Raw genomic sequence first — 16,592 nt, forward strand, 5'->3', positions numbered from 1 at the left:
AGTTCTCCTTCTCTGCTGAGCACAGCCTAAGACAAACCCAAGAGGTTTATAAGGTGATAATTATGTATGGAACACTTCTTTCACTGCCCCTAAGAGGCCCTAAAAACAAAATAAAACAAAAGTAGAAAAGTGCACTCAGATGCAGATCAAGGCTGATCGTTGCCATTCTAGACGATTGATGATTCCAGCAGATGTGGTGGAGCACGTTCCAGAAGAGTCTAACAAGCTAATATAAATATGTAACTTGTTTATTTTGACGAAGCTGTGCTGTGTTGCACAGAGCAGACTGAGTTCACTGTATGTAAAATATAGATACAATATAATTATGAGGATGAATGCATTTTTAAAACACAGCCACAAATCTTTGTTCCATGTCATTCATGACTGAACTTTTAACAGCATTAGCTTTATCTGTAGGCTACAGTACATCAAAGTAGGAAAAACAACAATGAACAAAATTAAAATAGACAAAAATTAAAATGTTTAACTACTATTCACTTACTTTGGTTTGAAACACCATGTGGTGGATGTAACAAAACTGGGTCACAGCCATGGTGGCCAGATCACAGTGCAGTAGCGCTCGGTGGAATTGGCCCCACCCTGCTCCCTCACTGTCAAGATGGTGTCAAAAATGACAAAAAAACTGACTGATTTATACAGAATTCTGCCTAACTCTAATGGATCGTAATATATCAGATATTAAATTAATCTGCAGAGTCTCTGGTTCAAAATAAGACCAAACATTTCTATGGATGTCAGTTTTTTAACTATGATAAAGGCTTAAGTGTGGCCTACAACAGACTAACTTAGGCTTTTTGTTTGTTTTTTGTTTTTCAGAAAATTTGCACCATCCAGCTGCTTAAGAGGAGTGAGGAGTCAGTGATGGTTTATAGGAGTCGATGAAACAGTTTTTACAACAATTTTAAATCACGGTACAGTATTTCAGATTAGCTGCAGACAGAAAGATCCATACTCTCTCACACAGACACACAGACACAGACACAGACACACACACACAAACGACTAAACACATGATCCACTCCAGGCTTTTGCCTGACAAAGATAACAAAAAACATCACAGTTAATGTAATGTTAACAGTACTGTTGTGGGGCATTTCAGTTTCCCTAATGACTCTTATTTTCTAAATATGTCATCACCTTTAGCCTGCATTATTTTCAATTTTTAAAATTACAATTATCAATTCAAGTATAAATGCACCTCTATAATGTTGAAGGATTATTATTATAAAAAAAAAAAGGCCCACATTATCGAGAACACAACTGAATATTCTTATCCAATAAGATATACAGTTAAGTTATTCAGAATGGGCTATGGCCGAAAACTGTTCGTTGTTTGGACACCTTCTTCTTGCCCCACCTTGTAGGTCCTCAGAGATAAATCATCACTGCTCTTGTATTTTATTTATTCATTTTTTCTTATGAAGGCTGCTCCAAAATGTATAAATACGAGTGCAAACTTTTAATTCACATTAAGGCACATATTAAGCCACCCCGTGGTTTAACTCTCTTCGACAATATGGTGTCCGTGCAGAGGTGGCCAGAGAAGTGTTGGGCACTCTTACAATTGTTGCTGGTGGCGTCTGTCACTCAGGCTGAGGAGCCTGTTTGCAGACGTAGAGGGGATCCTGAGAAACCCCAGCTATCTAATGATGGAGACATTTTCTTAGGGGGAATCTTCTCTTTCCACAGAAGCTGGAAAACCAGACAGGACAACTACATGCACAAGCCACTGCCACTGCAATGCATCAGGTAAATACTACTACTGATAATATAATAATATATAAAAGGTTTTCAAATTGAGTATTCAAATAAGAAATATTGCCATTTGCATGTTTTTATACCATTAAAGGCTTTGATTTCCTGTGCTACTGTTGTATTCCAAGAATGAATTGTTTTCAATTCCAATACTTATTTCTGTCAACATCTAGTTTGAATTTTAGAGAAATCCAGTTTGCCCAGGCTATGCTCTTTGCCATAGTGGAGATTAATAACAGGACAGACCTGCTGCCTGGCGTCTCTCTGGGCTATAAGATCTATGATTCCTGTCGCTCCATGGCCAGAGCTGTGAGGGTTACCCTGGCTTTGACTAATGGTAATGAGGTGTTATCTGCACCCTCGAAAGCACCTTGTGCCAGACCAGCCCAAGTGCAGGCCATTATTGGAGAGACCTCTTCCTCTCCTTCCATGGCTATAGCTACTGTAATCGGAAACTTTCATATCCCAGTGGTGGGTAAGATTGGTCAAAATGAAATAATGACATTAACTTCAGTTAACAGTCATTTTAATGTTAACAACAATTAATTGATAATTGAATATTGTTTGCTAACTATTAACATTGCAATACGTTTATTGTTGCACATATTTAGTATTTCTTCAGATTTTAAATATTTAACATTTAAGGAAATGCTTGTTAATATTGATGGACCAGATATTTGTAATGCTTATTGATTGGTTTGTAAACTTTTTTCTTAAAACCCGTCATTTGGATGTTTATTATACAGTTGCAACTGATGATTTTAATACTTTGTAAATTGGTTAATAAATATTGTGTAGGGCATCTACAAAAAGTGCAGCATTATACTGGACAAACATATAATGTTTATAGATGGTTTAAAAAACAATTATTAACCATTAACAAAGTTTTACAAATATCTAGTCTGATGTTATATTTTTTTTACGAACAATTTCTTTAAGGTTTACAAATAAGTTGATCATCACTTTCAGATAAGCAAAAGGCATATAAAGTGATAAAGTGTTAAAATAAATATTTATGGCACTGCCAATAGTTGTAAGTAGTAATTATTCAATATATCATTGTTTGTTAACAGTAAAATTATTAAACTATTCACTGAAGTTTATTTACAATACATTTACCATTTTTTTCTTCTAGATCAGCCCCTTTGCCACTTGTGCTTGCCTCAGTGATAAAACCAAGTACCCATCCTTCCTCAGGACAATACCCAGTGATGATTACCAGAGCAGAGCCCTGGCACAGTTGGTCAAGCACTTTGGTTGGACTTGGGTTGGAGCTATTAGAACAAACGATGATTATGGGAACAATGGCATGGCCACATTTACAGAAACAGCCCAGCAGCTGGGTATCTGTCTGGAGTATTCTGTGTCTTTCTTTAGAACAGATCCACCAGACAAAATACAAAAGATAATTGACATTATCAAAGCTTCCACTTCCAAGGTGATTGTCACTTTCCTCGCCTTTGCGGATATCAACATGCTAATACATGAGATGTCTCACTACAACTTCACTAGGTACCAGTGGGTCGGTAGTGAAAGCTGGATCTTTGATCCCCAAACTGCAGCCATAGATAAGCATCACATTCTGGATGGTGCCATAGGACTGTCCATCCCCAAAGCACATGTCAGTGGCATGAGAGAGTTCATATTGGATGTGAAGCTGCTCAATTCATCTACCAATGAATTATTTACAGAGTTTTGGGAGACATTATTCAGCTGTAAGTTGAAGCAGTCAAAGTCGTCCTCAGCAGAGAATCAGAGAGAATGTACTGGACATGAGGATCTGACTGGAGTCCAGAACAGCTTCACTGATATGTCGCTCATGCCTATCTTAAACAACATCTATAAAGGAGTGTATGCTGTGGCCCACGCACTTCACAGTATTCTTAGTTGTAACAAAACATGTAACATGAAGGTGCAGCTAGATCCATATACGGTGAGTTCATAAATAAATCACAAGACTATCATGGTGTGTCACCAGAAGGCCTACAAACTGTGTGTCACATAATGATCTACGTTGAATCATGTGTTTTTAGATTTTACAGCACATAAAAAGGATTCATTTCAAAACAAAGGAAGGAGAGGAAGTTTACTTTAATGAGAATGGAGACCCAGCAGCAAAGTATGAAATTATAAACTGGCAGCCAATAGAAAATGGCATTGTGGACTTTGTCACAGTTGGTTTTTATGATGCGTCTTTACCTGCAGACAAACAGCTGAATCTGCAAAATAAGTCTTTAATTTGGGCAAACAACTCACGACAGGTAAGCCACTGTAATTTTTATATACTGTAGTCTATTTTAAAAGTTAAAATTGGATATGTTACAAGATGTTGTATCATAATGCTTGTTTAAGATGCATCAAACTGCATAACAGAACCTAAAAAAGTTAGTACCTTGTCAATGTGAATACCAGCATATTTTCTCTTAATCATTTTGTTAATGTAGGTGCCTGTGTCAGTTTGCAGTGTGAAGTGTCGTCCAGGAACTCGCAAGGTTCTCCAGAAAGGAAAGCCTGTCTGCTGCTATGACTGTTTAAGATGTGCAGAGGGAGAGATAAGCAACATTACAGGTGTAGTATTATTTTGTCATTAGAAAAAAATAAATATATATTATATTTATCTGCTGAGGTTTTGACATCTCTCTTTCTGAAACTGGAATTAATGAGAGTGGATGAAATTGTGTTTGCAATCGGACTGAAAATCGTAATTTAAAAAAGTTACAAGGCTTAGCTATTATGAAATAAAACAAAGCAAATACAACCAAAATAAAACTGTCATGTAGCTTTCTATTTATTATACGGTAATTATGTGCTTGTATGTCTTGTATGCATGTAAAATAAACAATACAGAGACAAAAACATCAAATGTACCAAACAAGTCTAACACCTGCTTCAAAATAATTTTTCAGATTCTATCACCTGTGTGAGATGCCACCCTGAGTTCTGGTCAAATGAGAGAAGAGATGCCTGTGTAAAGAAGGAGGTAGAGTTTTTATCATATGAAGAGATAATGGGAGCACTGCTCACTGCAGCGTCCTTGCTGGGAACATGCGTCACTGCTGTTGTGGCATTCATTTTCTTCACATACAGGAAAACTCCTATTGTTAGGGCCAACAACTCTGAGCTGAGCTTCCTGCTGCTCTTCTCCTTGACTCTGTGTTTCCTGTGTTCTCTGACCTTCATCGGCCGGCCCTCTGAATGGTCCTGCATGCTGCGACACACAGCATTTGGCATCACCTTTGTTCTCTGTATCTCATGTATTTTGGGGAAAACTATTGTGGTGTTAATGGCCTTCAGGGCAACACTTCCAGGCAGTAATGTGATGAAATGGTTTGGGCCTGCACAGCAGAGGCTCAGTGTTCTGGCATTCACTTTTGTACAAGTAATCATATGTATCCTCTGGTTAACAATTTCACCTCCTTTTCCATTCAAGAATTTTAAACAATTTAAAGACAGAATCATCTTAGAGTGCACACTGGGTTCAGCTGTAGGCTTCTGGGCTGTTCTTGGGTACATTGGACTTCTGGCCATGTTATGTTTTATTCTTGCTTTTCTGGCTCGGAAACTGCCTGATAATTTCAATGAAGCCAAATTTATCACTTTTAGCATGCTGATATTCTGTGCAGTATGGATCACCTTTATTCCAGCATATGTCAGCTCCCCTGGGAAGTTCAGTGTTGCTGTGGAGATATTTGCTATTCTGGCCTCCAGTTTTGGACTGCTCATTTGTATATTTTTTCCAAAATGTTATATTATCTTACTGAAACCTGAGAAGAATACAAAAAAGGAGATGATGGGGAAGGGGGCACCAAAATAAAAGAATAGAAAATGCCATTAAAATTTTGACATAAGAATAGAGATAACAGCTTTGAATACAACTTCATCAACAATTATATAAACTGTTATGGTTTGAACTATATATTTTAATTTGTATGTGTGTGTGTGTGTGTGTGTGTGTGTGTGTGTATTGTACTATACAGTTTAAAGAAGTTGTAGGCAACATTCAGTGCATTGATGTAAAAGAAAACAACTATTTGTTTTCTAAAGATACAGTAGAGTAACAGCATCTCAAGCAGAGATTAAGTTACGCCCCCTCTGTGTGTGCTGTGAACTAAGCTTCTTTGTTCATATAATGGTGTACTGCCTTGTTTGAAACATTCTTGGGGACAAAAAATGTCGCATCCCTCTGTGTGTGTGTGTGTGTGTGTGTGTATATTTTGTACTATATTTAGACTTTAAAGAAGTTGTAGTGTGCGCTGTAAACTAAGCTTCTTTGTTCATAGTCATGGTGGCAGGTCTGGCTGTACGTGTATCTTAGTCCATTTTTCTGTGTTCCACTGGCATTATTATTATTGTCATTATTGTCCAGGTGTGTACTGCCTTGTTTGAAACATTCTTGGGGACAAAAAATGATTCATCCCTCTGGCTATGGGCAAACTGTTACTGCGCTGTACTGTACTTTCACCATCAACCTTTTATATCCCTTTTTTTTTTTTTTAACTTTGTGCCACATCATGGTGGCAGCAGGCGAAGGAAGGCTGTCCATGCGTCCCTTTTTAGGCAACCTTTTCTAGTGTTCATAGGTGAGATAAGATATGTACTCACTCCAGCATGTTCCGGGTCTTCCCCAGGATCTACCAGTTGGACATGCCTGGAAAACATCAAAAGAAAGCATTGGCTTGACTCTTAGCTCCCTCTAAATGTCTGAGTTCTTCACCGTGTTTCTAAGAGTGAGCCCAGCCATCCTATAGCGGAAACTAATTTCAGCCACTTTTATTCACAATCTCATTCTTTCATTCACTACCCAAAGTTCATGACCATCGGTAAGGGTTGAAACGTAGACTACTTGCTAAGTCCAAAGCTTTGCCTTACAGCTCAGCTCCCTTTTGACCACAATATTGCAATGCCCCCATCATGCTGCACCTATCCGCCTTTCTGTCCCACGCTCCATTTTACCCTCACTGGTGAACAAGTCCCCAAGTGCTCTTTCATTTGGGGCCATAAATTCTAACACAGGGGGAAAAAATCCACCATCTTTCAGCAGCAAACCATGGCCTCAGACCTAGAGGTGCTGACTAATTCCAATCGCTTAGCACTTAGCTCAGCAGTCTTGTGAATCCAAAGGAAAAAACATCATCTAAAACAACAGAAACACAACTCCAGACTCTGCTTCCATTGGCTGTGCCTTGAAATCCTGTCCATGAAAATCACAAACAGATCTGGCAAAGAGGAACAACTCTGGCAGAAGCTATAACCTAGGGAAATTTGTTTGACTTTGTGTACTGTCCCAGACCTCCATGCAACACTAAAGAGGCATGTCAGTCAAGACAGCCCAACAATGTCCATATCCTTCAACATCTCAGGGCAAATCTCATCCACACTTTGTGCTTTGCCATCAGGGAACTTCTTGACTACCTGGGGGCAACTTTCAAAGATATGTTTGAGGTTATTCCTGAGTCTTGAACTCTGCCTCCTTCACAAACAACATGCTGGTTGAGTTCAGCAGGCCCCCAAAATGCTCTTTCCACAATTCAACACATCCACAGTCCACGTTTGCAATTCTTCTCCACTGCCAAAAAAAGCTATGCCAAACTTCTTGAGCTCTTCTGAGTAGTCCAAGTAGTTTGCCAGATATTCATTGAGGCCCACTAAAAGTCCATCTACTAAGCCTCTTCAAACTCTTTCTATACCCAGGCTTGTGCTTTGGCAACTTCCATCGCTTTTGCACCCCAGTACTTGACATGTCCGTTGCTACAGGAGACCCCTAGACAACCAAGACCAGAAGACCTCTCCTTTTAGCTTGATGCCCCCCTTCAACTGCCCAGCAACAGTTAGCAACTACCTGGTTAAAAAAGTAGAGCATTTAGCAACTGAAAAGATGTTTGAGACCAAAAAAGAGCTAAAAGGAGAGCTGTGGGAGATATAGGCAAGAATACAGGTGTAGTGAGCTTTAATGCTACAGAAAACTAAGGCTTAAAAGGTGACATGTCAATTTTTGAAATGATAGCCTTGTATTGTAATCTGATTTCAAAAGCATGCCATTTTTAACCAAACACAAAAAAACAATATTATTATTTAAAAATTCATTGCATCAAATATGCCAAACGTATACTGACACATAATTCTGAAGTACGCTACATAAATGTATGCACAATCTTTGAAAAGCATATCAAGGTTATTTGGTGTATTTAAAATTGCTCCAATTTCATTGTTTATGGGAAAATGATAAATCCCTGGTAATATTGCAGTCATCTTGTTTTCAGCCCATTCATTCTGAGACTTATTTGGTCACAGTCATGGAGGGAGAAGGGAGGGATTGAGGCATATATATGCAACCAATACAAGTCACAAGGTCAGAAATTACAAAAGGTACTGTATGCAACATTCATGCTATAATGCAGCATGCCACCATTTGCCATGGCAAAATATAGTGAAGTATTGGCATCCTGAGCAGAGAACACAGTTACACTACCTCTGTGTGTGTTTTAATTAGAGCTTCTCTGTGGTTTGTTGTGGAAAGCCAGTCAGTGTGTGCATGTTAGTGTATTTGTGTATCCCAGTGGCCTGTTCATCGTTGCTGCATTGCATTGGGCACATATGACAGTTGGTGCTACTATCGGGATGGCGTCATCGTGGAAGCATAGTGTCAGCCCTCTGTGTCTGGGTCTTGGGTTAAGACTGTTAGCTCTGTCAGCAATGTTGGTGTTGTCTAGTGCTGTTTATGGAGTTAGCACTGCTAGCAGCAAGCTGTCCTGACGTCATACGTTCTGAAGTTTGCATAGAGCCACTCTAATTATGATGGAAATTACAAAGTACTTTCTTAATTAAATGTGTAAATCTGGAACTGAACCTTAAATCCTAACAAATGTAGGTAGGAGTGATTTATTCTTCGCTAGTATTTTTCCTCTAAGAGTCATCACCTTAACTTTGTGTATAGAGCCTCCAACGAAAATGAAAGTAAGACAGAGCTTCTCTGTGCACATTCTAACACAACCCTCCCCTCTTCAGCACCGATCGGTAATGCATTTCCTTGAATGGCCACTTAAGGCTGGCTCCACAAACAAGTCATCCCCAAAAGATATCCATGTTAAAATTTGCAACTTTACAGCAGAAATAAATGTTACAGCGAGGGGTGTGCATCACTGTCATCATGTAATGACATCACATCAATTCTTTGCACAACAATACACTATTTGCCAATATTACAAAGTCTGCCATGATGTCATTTCAATTTAATATATACATATGTATTCAATTGCCTCACAGTTGGCTGCAACTCTCCCCAGTGAGTGCTGGAGGTCACAGCCTGATGAAGCCAATAGAACCACACTGTCTGAAGAGAGGAGACTCGCATTCAGGAGGTCCTGGGACACTCCCTTGTCCTCAGCTGTGTCCTTAAATCCTGTCCATTAATATCACAAACACAGTTGATTAGAGGAAACAAACCACCAACAACCCCACAAAAAAGTGTTTGATTTGTAGAGTACTTTGGATATATAAAAAACCCTAATGGCTTGTAGCAAGGATCCTAGTACCCTATACTCCTGCAGTACCCCCACAGGACTGCCCTGGGGACACAGTCCTAAGCCTTTTCCAAGTCCATAAAACACATGTTACATGGCCAAACCAGAATGCCCATTGGTCCCCATGGATATCAGTCAGTCAGAGCCTTGTTTCCAGCACCCTGCAATAATGTTTGTCATGAATGCTGAGTAGTGTGATTAAACCTGATAATTGGAGCACAATTACTGGTCTCTTTCTATAAAATTGGGAACAACCTTCCTGGTCTGCACTGTTCCGATCTCCATGCAATACTACAGAGGTGTGTGAGCCAATATCAGTCCAGATCCTTCAGCATCTCAGGCTAATGTCAACCAAACCTGGCCCCTTGCCACTGAGCGAGGATGTGTGAAGTGTTCCCCTAATCTTCAAAGTGTGCCTTCTCTACAGAGGACATGTTGGTTGGGTTCAGGAGTTATTTAAAGTGCTCTCTCCACCATTTGACAATCTCTTCAGTTTAGATCCACACTTCTCATGCCAACAACAGCAATATGAAAAGCCCGGTTTTCCCTTCCTGAGTTCTCTAACGGTTTGCCAGAACTTTGCTGAGGCTGACCGAAAGCCCTTCTCTCTAGCCTCCCCGAACTCCTCCCACACTCTGATTTTTGCTCTGGCAATTATTGTGGGGGCAGCCCCTCTGGCCCACCAGTACTTGTCTGTTGCTTCATGAGACCCCGGGACTAGCAAAGGCCCAAAGGCTTCCTTTTTCCGCTTGACAGCCTCCTTCACCTGCCCAAGCACCAAAACAGAATTATAAGGAGAATCAATGTCGGACTTACATTGATCAGGTACAATAGCCATATCAATTTTATAAGGTGATAATGTTCTATGTAATGCTTGTTTCCCTGCTCCCATCCATCCATTCATCCATCCATTGTCATCCACTTATCTGGGGCCGGGTCATGGAGGCAGCAGTCCAAGCAGAGCACCCCAGATGTCCCTCTCCTCAGCAACATTTTCCAGCACCTCCTGGAGGACCCCAAGGCATTCCCAGGCCAGATGAGATATGAAATCCCTCGAGCATGTCCTGGGTCTGCCCCGGGGCTCCCTACCAGTGGGACGTGCCTGAACACCTCCAACGGGAGATGCCCAGGAGACATCCTGATCAGATGCCTGAACCACCTCAACTGAACCCTTTCTATGCGACGGAGCAGCAGCTCTAATTCGAGTTCCCTCTGGATGTGCGAGCACCTTACCCCATCTCTAAGGCTGAGCCAAGCCACCCCATGGAGAAAACGTATTTCCGCCGCTTGTATCTGCAATCTAGCACAGCACCCACATTACTGCAGAAGCCCTACCAAACTGCCAATACATCTCATTCTCCATTCTACCCTAATTCGGCAACAAGAACCCAAAATACTTGAACTACCTCACTTTAGGCAGTATCTCTCTGCCAACCTGGAGGGGGCAATCCACCGGTTTCTGGCAGAGAACCATGGCCTCAGATTTGGAGGTGCTGACTCTTATCCCGACCACTTCACACTCAGCTGCAAACTGCCCCAGTGCATGCTGGAGGTCATGGAGTGATGAAGCCAACGGAACCACATCATCTGCAAAAAGCAGAGTTACAATTCTGAGGTCCCCAAACTGAACCCCTTCCTCTCCCCAGCTGCACCTTGAGATCCTGTCTATGGATATCACAAACATGTTCTATGACAAGGGACAACCCTGACAGAGGCCAACACCCACTAAGTAAAATATAGATACAATGTAATTATGAGGATAAGATAAGATAAGATAAGATAAGATCTTATGCATAAGATAAGATATGGATGAATGCATTTTTAAAACACAGCCACAAATCTTAGATCCATATCATTCATGACTGAACTTTTAACAGCATTAGCTCTGTCTGTAGGCTACAGTACATCAAAGTAGGAAATAACTACAATGAACAAAATTAATGTGACCAGGGCCTCTGACTAGACCCAGCCTACATGAACCTGACAATGCCACTCTGGGAATTTCACCCAGAGAATATACACTCAGTATATGCACACAAGTTCCGAGGTGAACATAGAGGAGCAGAGACGTATATTTTAAGCCCAATAAGAAATTACTTATTTAAAATGCAGAAGCAATTAATTTAGGATTTATTTCCTATTAAAAAGGAAGACTTTTACTTAATATATATGTATATATATATATATATATATATATATAGATATTTCTTTCTTACAAAAATAGATCTCAAAATTGTAGAGGGGTTCGTTACCAGTAGAGGGGGGAAGGGTGCCAGAGAAATCCACAGGTTGAGGGGAGTGAGGAGAGAGGGTTAGGGTGTTTCACCACCACCATCAGCGTGTCATGCGACTGCTCACACTACAAGAGAAACTCACACTCAGGATTAGTAAATTTGACACACAGGTTAGACACACATTAGATTACATGCAAGGTGAACCTGGAGGAAAAGGTGAAATCCCCACCTGGCAATCCACCACCCGTAGGACCCAGCAACCCAACCAGCCTGCTACCAGCATGAACGCCAACAACATAAACTTTCGCCCACGGCCATTGGTTTAGCAAACAGAGAGGTCACTACTTACAATCACAACCCATACATAAACTAAATAAAACTAAAGGAAGTTTCTTAATGCAAACAATAAACAAAATCACATGAAAATAGCAGAAAATAACCACTGGCAATCATAAACAAATTATACAACAAGAAGAAAAAAAATAATAACTACGGGACAAAAACAGCAGTGGCAACAGAGCTCCTCCTAGTAAAAGCAAAAACATGATATTAACTTGAAATCTTTGCAACAATAGTCATATCGCTTTACCTCAAACAAATACAGCAAAGCTAAACCACCCGGACGGCATCATCGTGCTGCTTCGCTCCTATTTTGAGAAGCGCACATCAGTATTTATCAGATACTTGTGAATCACTGTCATGTTATAAAAGGCATACCTTTAAGCTGCAAGTTAAGAGTGCTCATCTGGGCATATAAGCCTGCCACACACGCCAGCTTGCGAGTGTGCTACTGTATTGGAGAGGGCTAAAGCTACCACCTGGCAACTTGGATATGCTTGTAAACAGCACCTGCATGAGGGGTGAGTGAAATTCTGTTTACTCAACATGCATTAGTAATTCTACACAGAACACAAGACGGGGAAACAGCGTACCTTAGTCTGATGTGCACACAGCCATAACAAAATCAGGAACAGTGAAGAAACCCCCTACCTAGCTGACTACAGCGCCTTTTAAAGGGATAGTGCACCCAAAAATGAAAATTCAGCCATTATCTACTCACCCTCATGCTGAGGAACGCTCTGATGAAGTTTTAGAGTCCTCACATCCCTTGCGGAGATCGGCGGGGGGAGCGGCTAGCACACCTAATGGCTGACGGCGCCCCAGACTAACGTCCAAGAACACACAGTTGAATCCACAAAGTATCTCCATACTGCTCATCCGTAGTGATCCAAGTGTCCTGAAAAAGGTCATATGAACTCTGTTTTTAGCCTCACTGTAGCCTTTAGCTCTGACTGCTCCGCGCTCACGTGTGCGCGCTTGCGCGAGACCAGCGAAAGCATGAGCTTTGCTTACCCATGTTTACATCACGTGACATGTGCACCGCAGGGAGAGACAACAGTAACCACAGTAGCTAAAAGATANGGAGAGTTGCATTCAGGAGGTCCTAGGACACTCCCTTGCCCTCAGCTGTGCCCTGAGATCCTGTCCATTAATATCACAAACACAGTTGATTAGAGGAGAGAAACCACCAACAACCCCACAAAAAAGTGTTTGATTTGTAGAGTACTTTGGTTATATAACAAACCTAATGGCTTGTAGCAAGAGTCCTAGTACTCTATACTCCTGCAGTACCCCCACAGGACTGCCCTGGGGACACAGTCCTAAGCCTTTTCCAAGTCCATAAAACACGTTACACCGCCAAGACAGAGTGCACATTGGTCCCCATGGATATCAGTCAGTCAGAGCATTGTTTCCAGCACCCTGCAATAATGTTTGTCATGAATGCTGAGCAATGTGATTAAACCTGATTATTGGAGCACAATTACTGGTCTCTTTCTATGAAATTGGGAACCACCTTCCCGGTCTGCCAATGTGCAAGCACTGTCCCAACCTCCATGCAATACTAGAGAGATGTGTGAACCAATATCAGTCCAGATCCTTCAGCATCTCAGGCTAATGTCAACCAAACCTGGCCCCTTGCCACTGAGGAGCTTCTTGACTATCTGATCTGGCCCCTTGCCACTGAGGAGCTTCTTGACTATCTGATTTCTGCCAGGGATATGTGTGAAGTGTTTCAAAGTGTGCCTTCTCCACAGAGGACATGTTGGTTGGGTTCAGGAGTTATTTAAAGTGCTGTGGTGGCAAAATTACTATTCAATAAACAATTCAATGAAAAGTCTTCACACGGCGGCTGTCTTTCTTGAGTTTTAATAAGCATTCATGAATGGAGTCTCACAAACATTGAGTTTTAATAAGCATTCATGAATGGAGTCTCACAAACAGTACAAACCGCATGAACAGTCAGTCCAAGTGAGAACTGGCGAATGTCCTCCAGCCCTCTATCTTTATAGTTACCCAAACACATGCTCACCCATAGTCACAACACATGGCGCCAGAGAACCTGTTGTCCTAAGCCGTACCATCTCCTGACACAATAACAGGGTCATAACTCTGAAGGCCTCTCTGAAGGTTCACCTTCGGCCTGTTTTGCGACCAGGCCTCCGCCATATATCTGATGTTATCAAGTGAGGGATTACAAGCGCATGGGATGATTTGTAAGCTTCAATAAAGTAAGTCTTGCAGGACACCCTAAGGGGTGAAAAGAGGGTCAGACGCCCATAACTTGTCAGGTACCCATAATTTTCCATCACAGTGCTCTCTCCACCATTTGACAATCTCTTCAGTTTAGATCCACATTTCTCATACCCAGCCAACAACAGCAATGTGTCAAGCCCTGTTTACCCTTCCTGAGTTCTCTAACGGTTTGCCAGAACTTTCCTGAGGCTGACCGAAAGCCCTTCTCTCTAGCCTCCCCGAACTCCTCCCACACTCAGATTTTTGTTCTGGCAATCATTGTGGGGGCAGCCCTTCTGGCCCCCCAGTACTTCTCTGTTGCTTCATGAGACCCTGGGACTAGCCAAGGCCAAAAGGTTTCCTTTTTCCGCTTGACAACCTCATTTACCTGCCCAAGCACCATCAGACAGGTAAAGTTACCAACTACGTAGTGAACACAGTCAAGCATTTGGCAGTTAAATAGTTGGTGGAGACCAAAACAGAACTAAAAGGAGAATCAATGTCGGACTTACATTGATCAGGTACAATAGCCCAAAGATAAGATCTTATGCATAAGATAAGATATGGATGAATGCATTTTTAAAACACAGCCACAAATCTTAGATCCATATCATTCATGACTGAACTTTTAACAGCATTAGCTCTGTCTGTAGGCTACAGAACATCAAAGGAGGAAATAACTACAATGAACAAAATTAATGTGACCAGGGCCTCTGACTAGACCCAGCCTACATGAACCTGACAATGCCACTCTGGGAATTTCACCCAGAGAATATACACTCAGTATATGCACACAAGTTCCGAGGTGAACATAGAGGAGCAGAGACGTATATTTTAAGCCCAATAAGAAATTACTTATTTAAAATGCAGAAGCAATTAATTTAGGATTTATTTCCTATTAAAAAGGAAGACTTTTACTTAATATATATGTATATATATATATATATATATATTTCTTCCTTACAAAAATAGATTTCAAAATTGTAGAGGGGTTTGTTACCAGTAGAGGGGGGAAGGGTGCCAGAGAAATCCACAGGTTGAGGGGAGTGAGGAGAGAGGGTTAGGGTGTTTCACCACCACCATCAGCGTGTCATGCGACTGCTCACACTACAAGAGAAACTCACACTCAGGATTAGTAAATTTGACACACAGGTTAGACACACATTAGATTACATGCAAGGTGAACCTGGAGGAAAAGGTGAAATCCCCACCTGGCAATCCACCACCCGTAGGACCCAGCAACCCAACCAGCCTGCTACCAGCATGAACGCCAACAACATAAACTTTCGCCCACGGCCATTGGTTTAGCAAACAGAGAGGTCACTACTTACAATCACAACCCATACATAAACTAAATAAAACTAAAGGAAGTTTCTTAATGCAAACAATAAACAAAATCACATGAAAATAGCAGAAAATAACCACTGGCAATCATAAACAAATTATACAACAAGAAGAAAAAAAATAATAACTACGGGACAAAAACAGCAGTGGCAACAGAGCTCCTCCTAGTAAAAGCAAAAACATGATATTAACTTGAAATCTTTGCAACAATAGTCATATCGCTTTACCTCAAACAAATACAGCAAAGCTAAACCACCCGGACGGCATCATCATGCTACTTCGCTCCTATTTTGAGAAGCGCACATCAGTATTTATCAGATACTTGTGAATCACTGGGCATATAAGCCTGCCACACACGCCAGCTTGCGAGTGTGCTACTGTATTGGTGAGGGCTAAAGCTACCACCCGGCAACTTGGATATGCTTGTAAACAGCACCTGCATGAGGGGTGAGTGAAATTCTGTTTACTCAACATGCATTAGTAATTCTACACAGAACACAAGACGGGGAAACAGCGTACCTTAGTCTGATGTGCACACAGCCATAACAAGATCAGGAACAGTGAAGAAACCCCCTACCTAGCTGACTACAGCGCCTTTTAAAGGTTTAGTGCACCCAAAAATGAAAATTCAGCCATTATCTACTCACCCTCATGTTGAGGAACGCTCTGATGAAGTTTTAGAGTCCTCACATCCCTTGCGGAGATCGGCGGGGAGAGCGGCTAGCACACCTAATGGCTGACGGCGCCCCAGACTAACGTCCAAGAACACACAGTTGAATCCACAAAGTATCTCCATACTGCTCATCCATAGTGATCCAAGTGTCCTGAAAAAGGTCATGTGAACTCTGTTTTTAGCCTCACTGTAGCCTTTAGCTCTGACTGCTTCTCTGTGCTCCGCGCTCACGTGTGCGCACTTGCGCGAGACCAGTGAAAGCATGAGCTTTGCTTACCCATGTTTACATCATGTGACACGTGCACCGCAGGGAGAGACAACAGTAACCACAGTAGCTAAAAGATAATTTCCACTACGGTCTTTTAGCAAAGGACAGCCCAACATGTCTGAAGACTTTGAAATTGAGGAGGAACAGCATTTCTTTGTTGAGCCATATTTGTTTGAGCCCGAGTATACGGACACGGAACTCAG

The 16,592-nt window shown here is 41.4% G+C and overlaps 1 protein-coding gene across 1 annotated transcript; it reads left to right on the forward strand.

Annotated features, from left to right (window-relative positions):
• The first annotated feature begins 1,576 nt into the window (after nt 1-1,576).
• Nucleotides 1,577-5,590, forward strand: LOC126407574 (extracellular calcium-sensing receptor-like). The gene is made up of 6 exons (XM_050072581.1): nt 1,577-1,770; nt 1,950-2,247; nt 2,912-3,709; nt 3,810-4,037; nt 4,221-4,344; nt 4,683-5,590. Exons 1-6 carry the CDS (start codon nt 1,739-1,741, stop codon nt 5,588-5,590), a joined length of 2,388 nt encoding a protein of 795 aa, XP_049928538.1. The 5' UTR covers nt 1,577-1,738.
• Nucleotides 5,591-16,592: the final 11,002 nt, after the last annotated feature.

Source organism: Epinephelus moara, chromosome 2, assembly GCF_006386435.1.
Source record: "Epinephelus moara isolate mb chromosome 2, YSFRI_EMoa_1.0, whole genome shotgun sequence".
Lineage (NCBI taxonomy): Eukaryota > Metazoa > Chordata > Actinopteri > Perciformes > Serranidae > Epinephelus > Epinephelus moara.

Coding starts and splice junctions, on each gene's coding strand:
- LOC126407574 (XM_050072581.1), top strand. CDS start 1,739: ATGCACAAGCCACTGCCACTGCAATGCATCAG. Junction 3,710..3,809: donor TGCAGCTAGATCCATATACG/GTGAGTTCATAA, acceptor ATGTGTTTTTAG/ATTTTACAGCACATAAAAAG. Junction 4,345..4,682: donor AGAGATAAGCAACATTACAG/GTGTAGTATTAT, acceptor ATAATTTTTCAG/ATTCTATCACCTGTGTGAGA.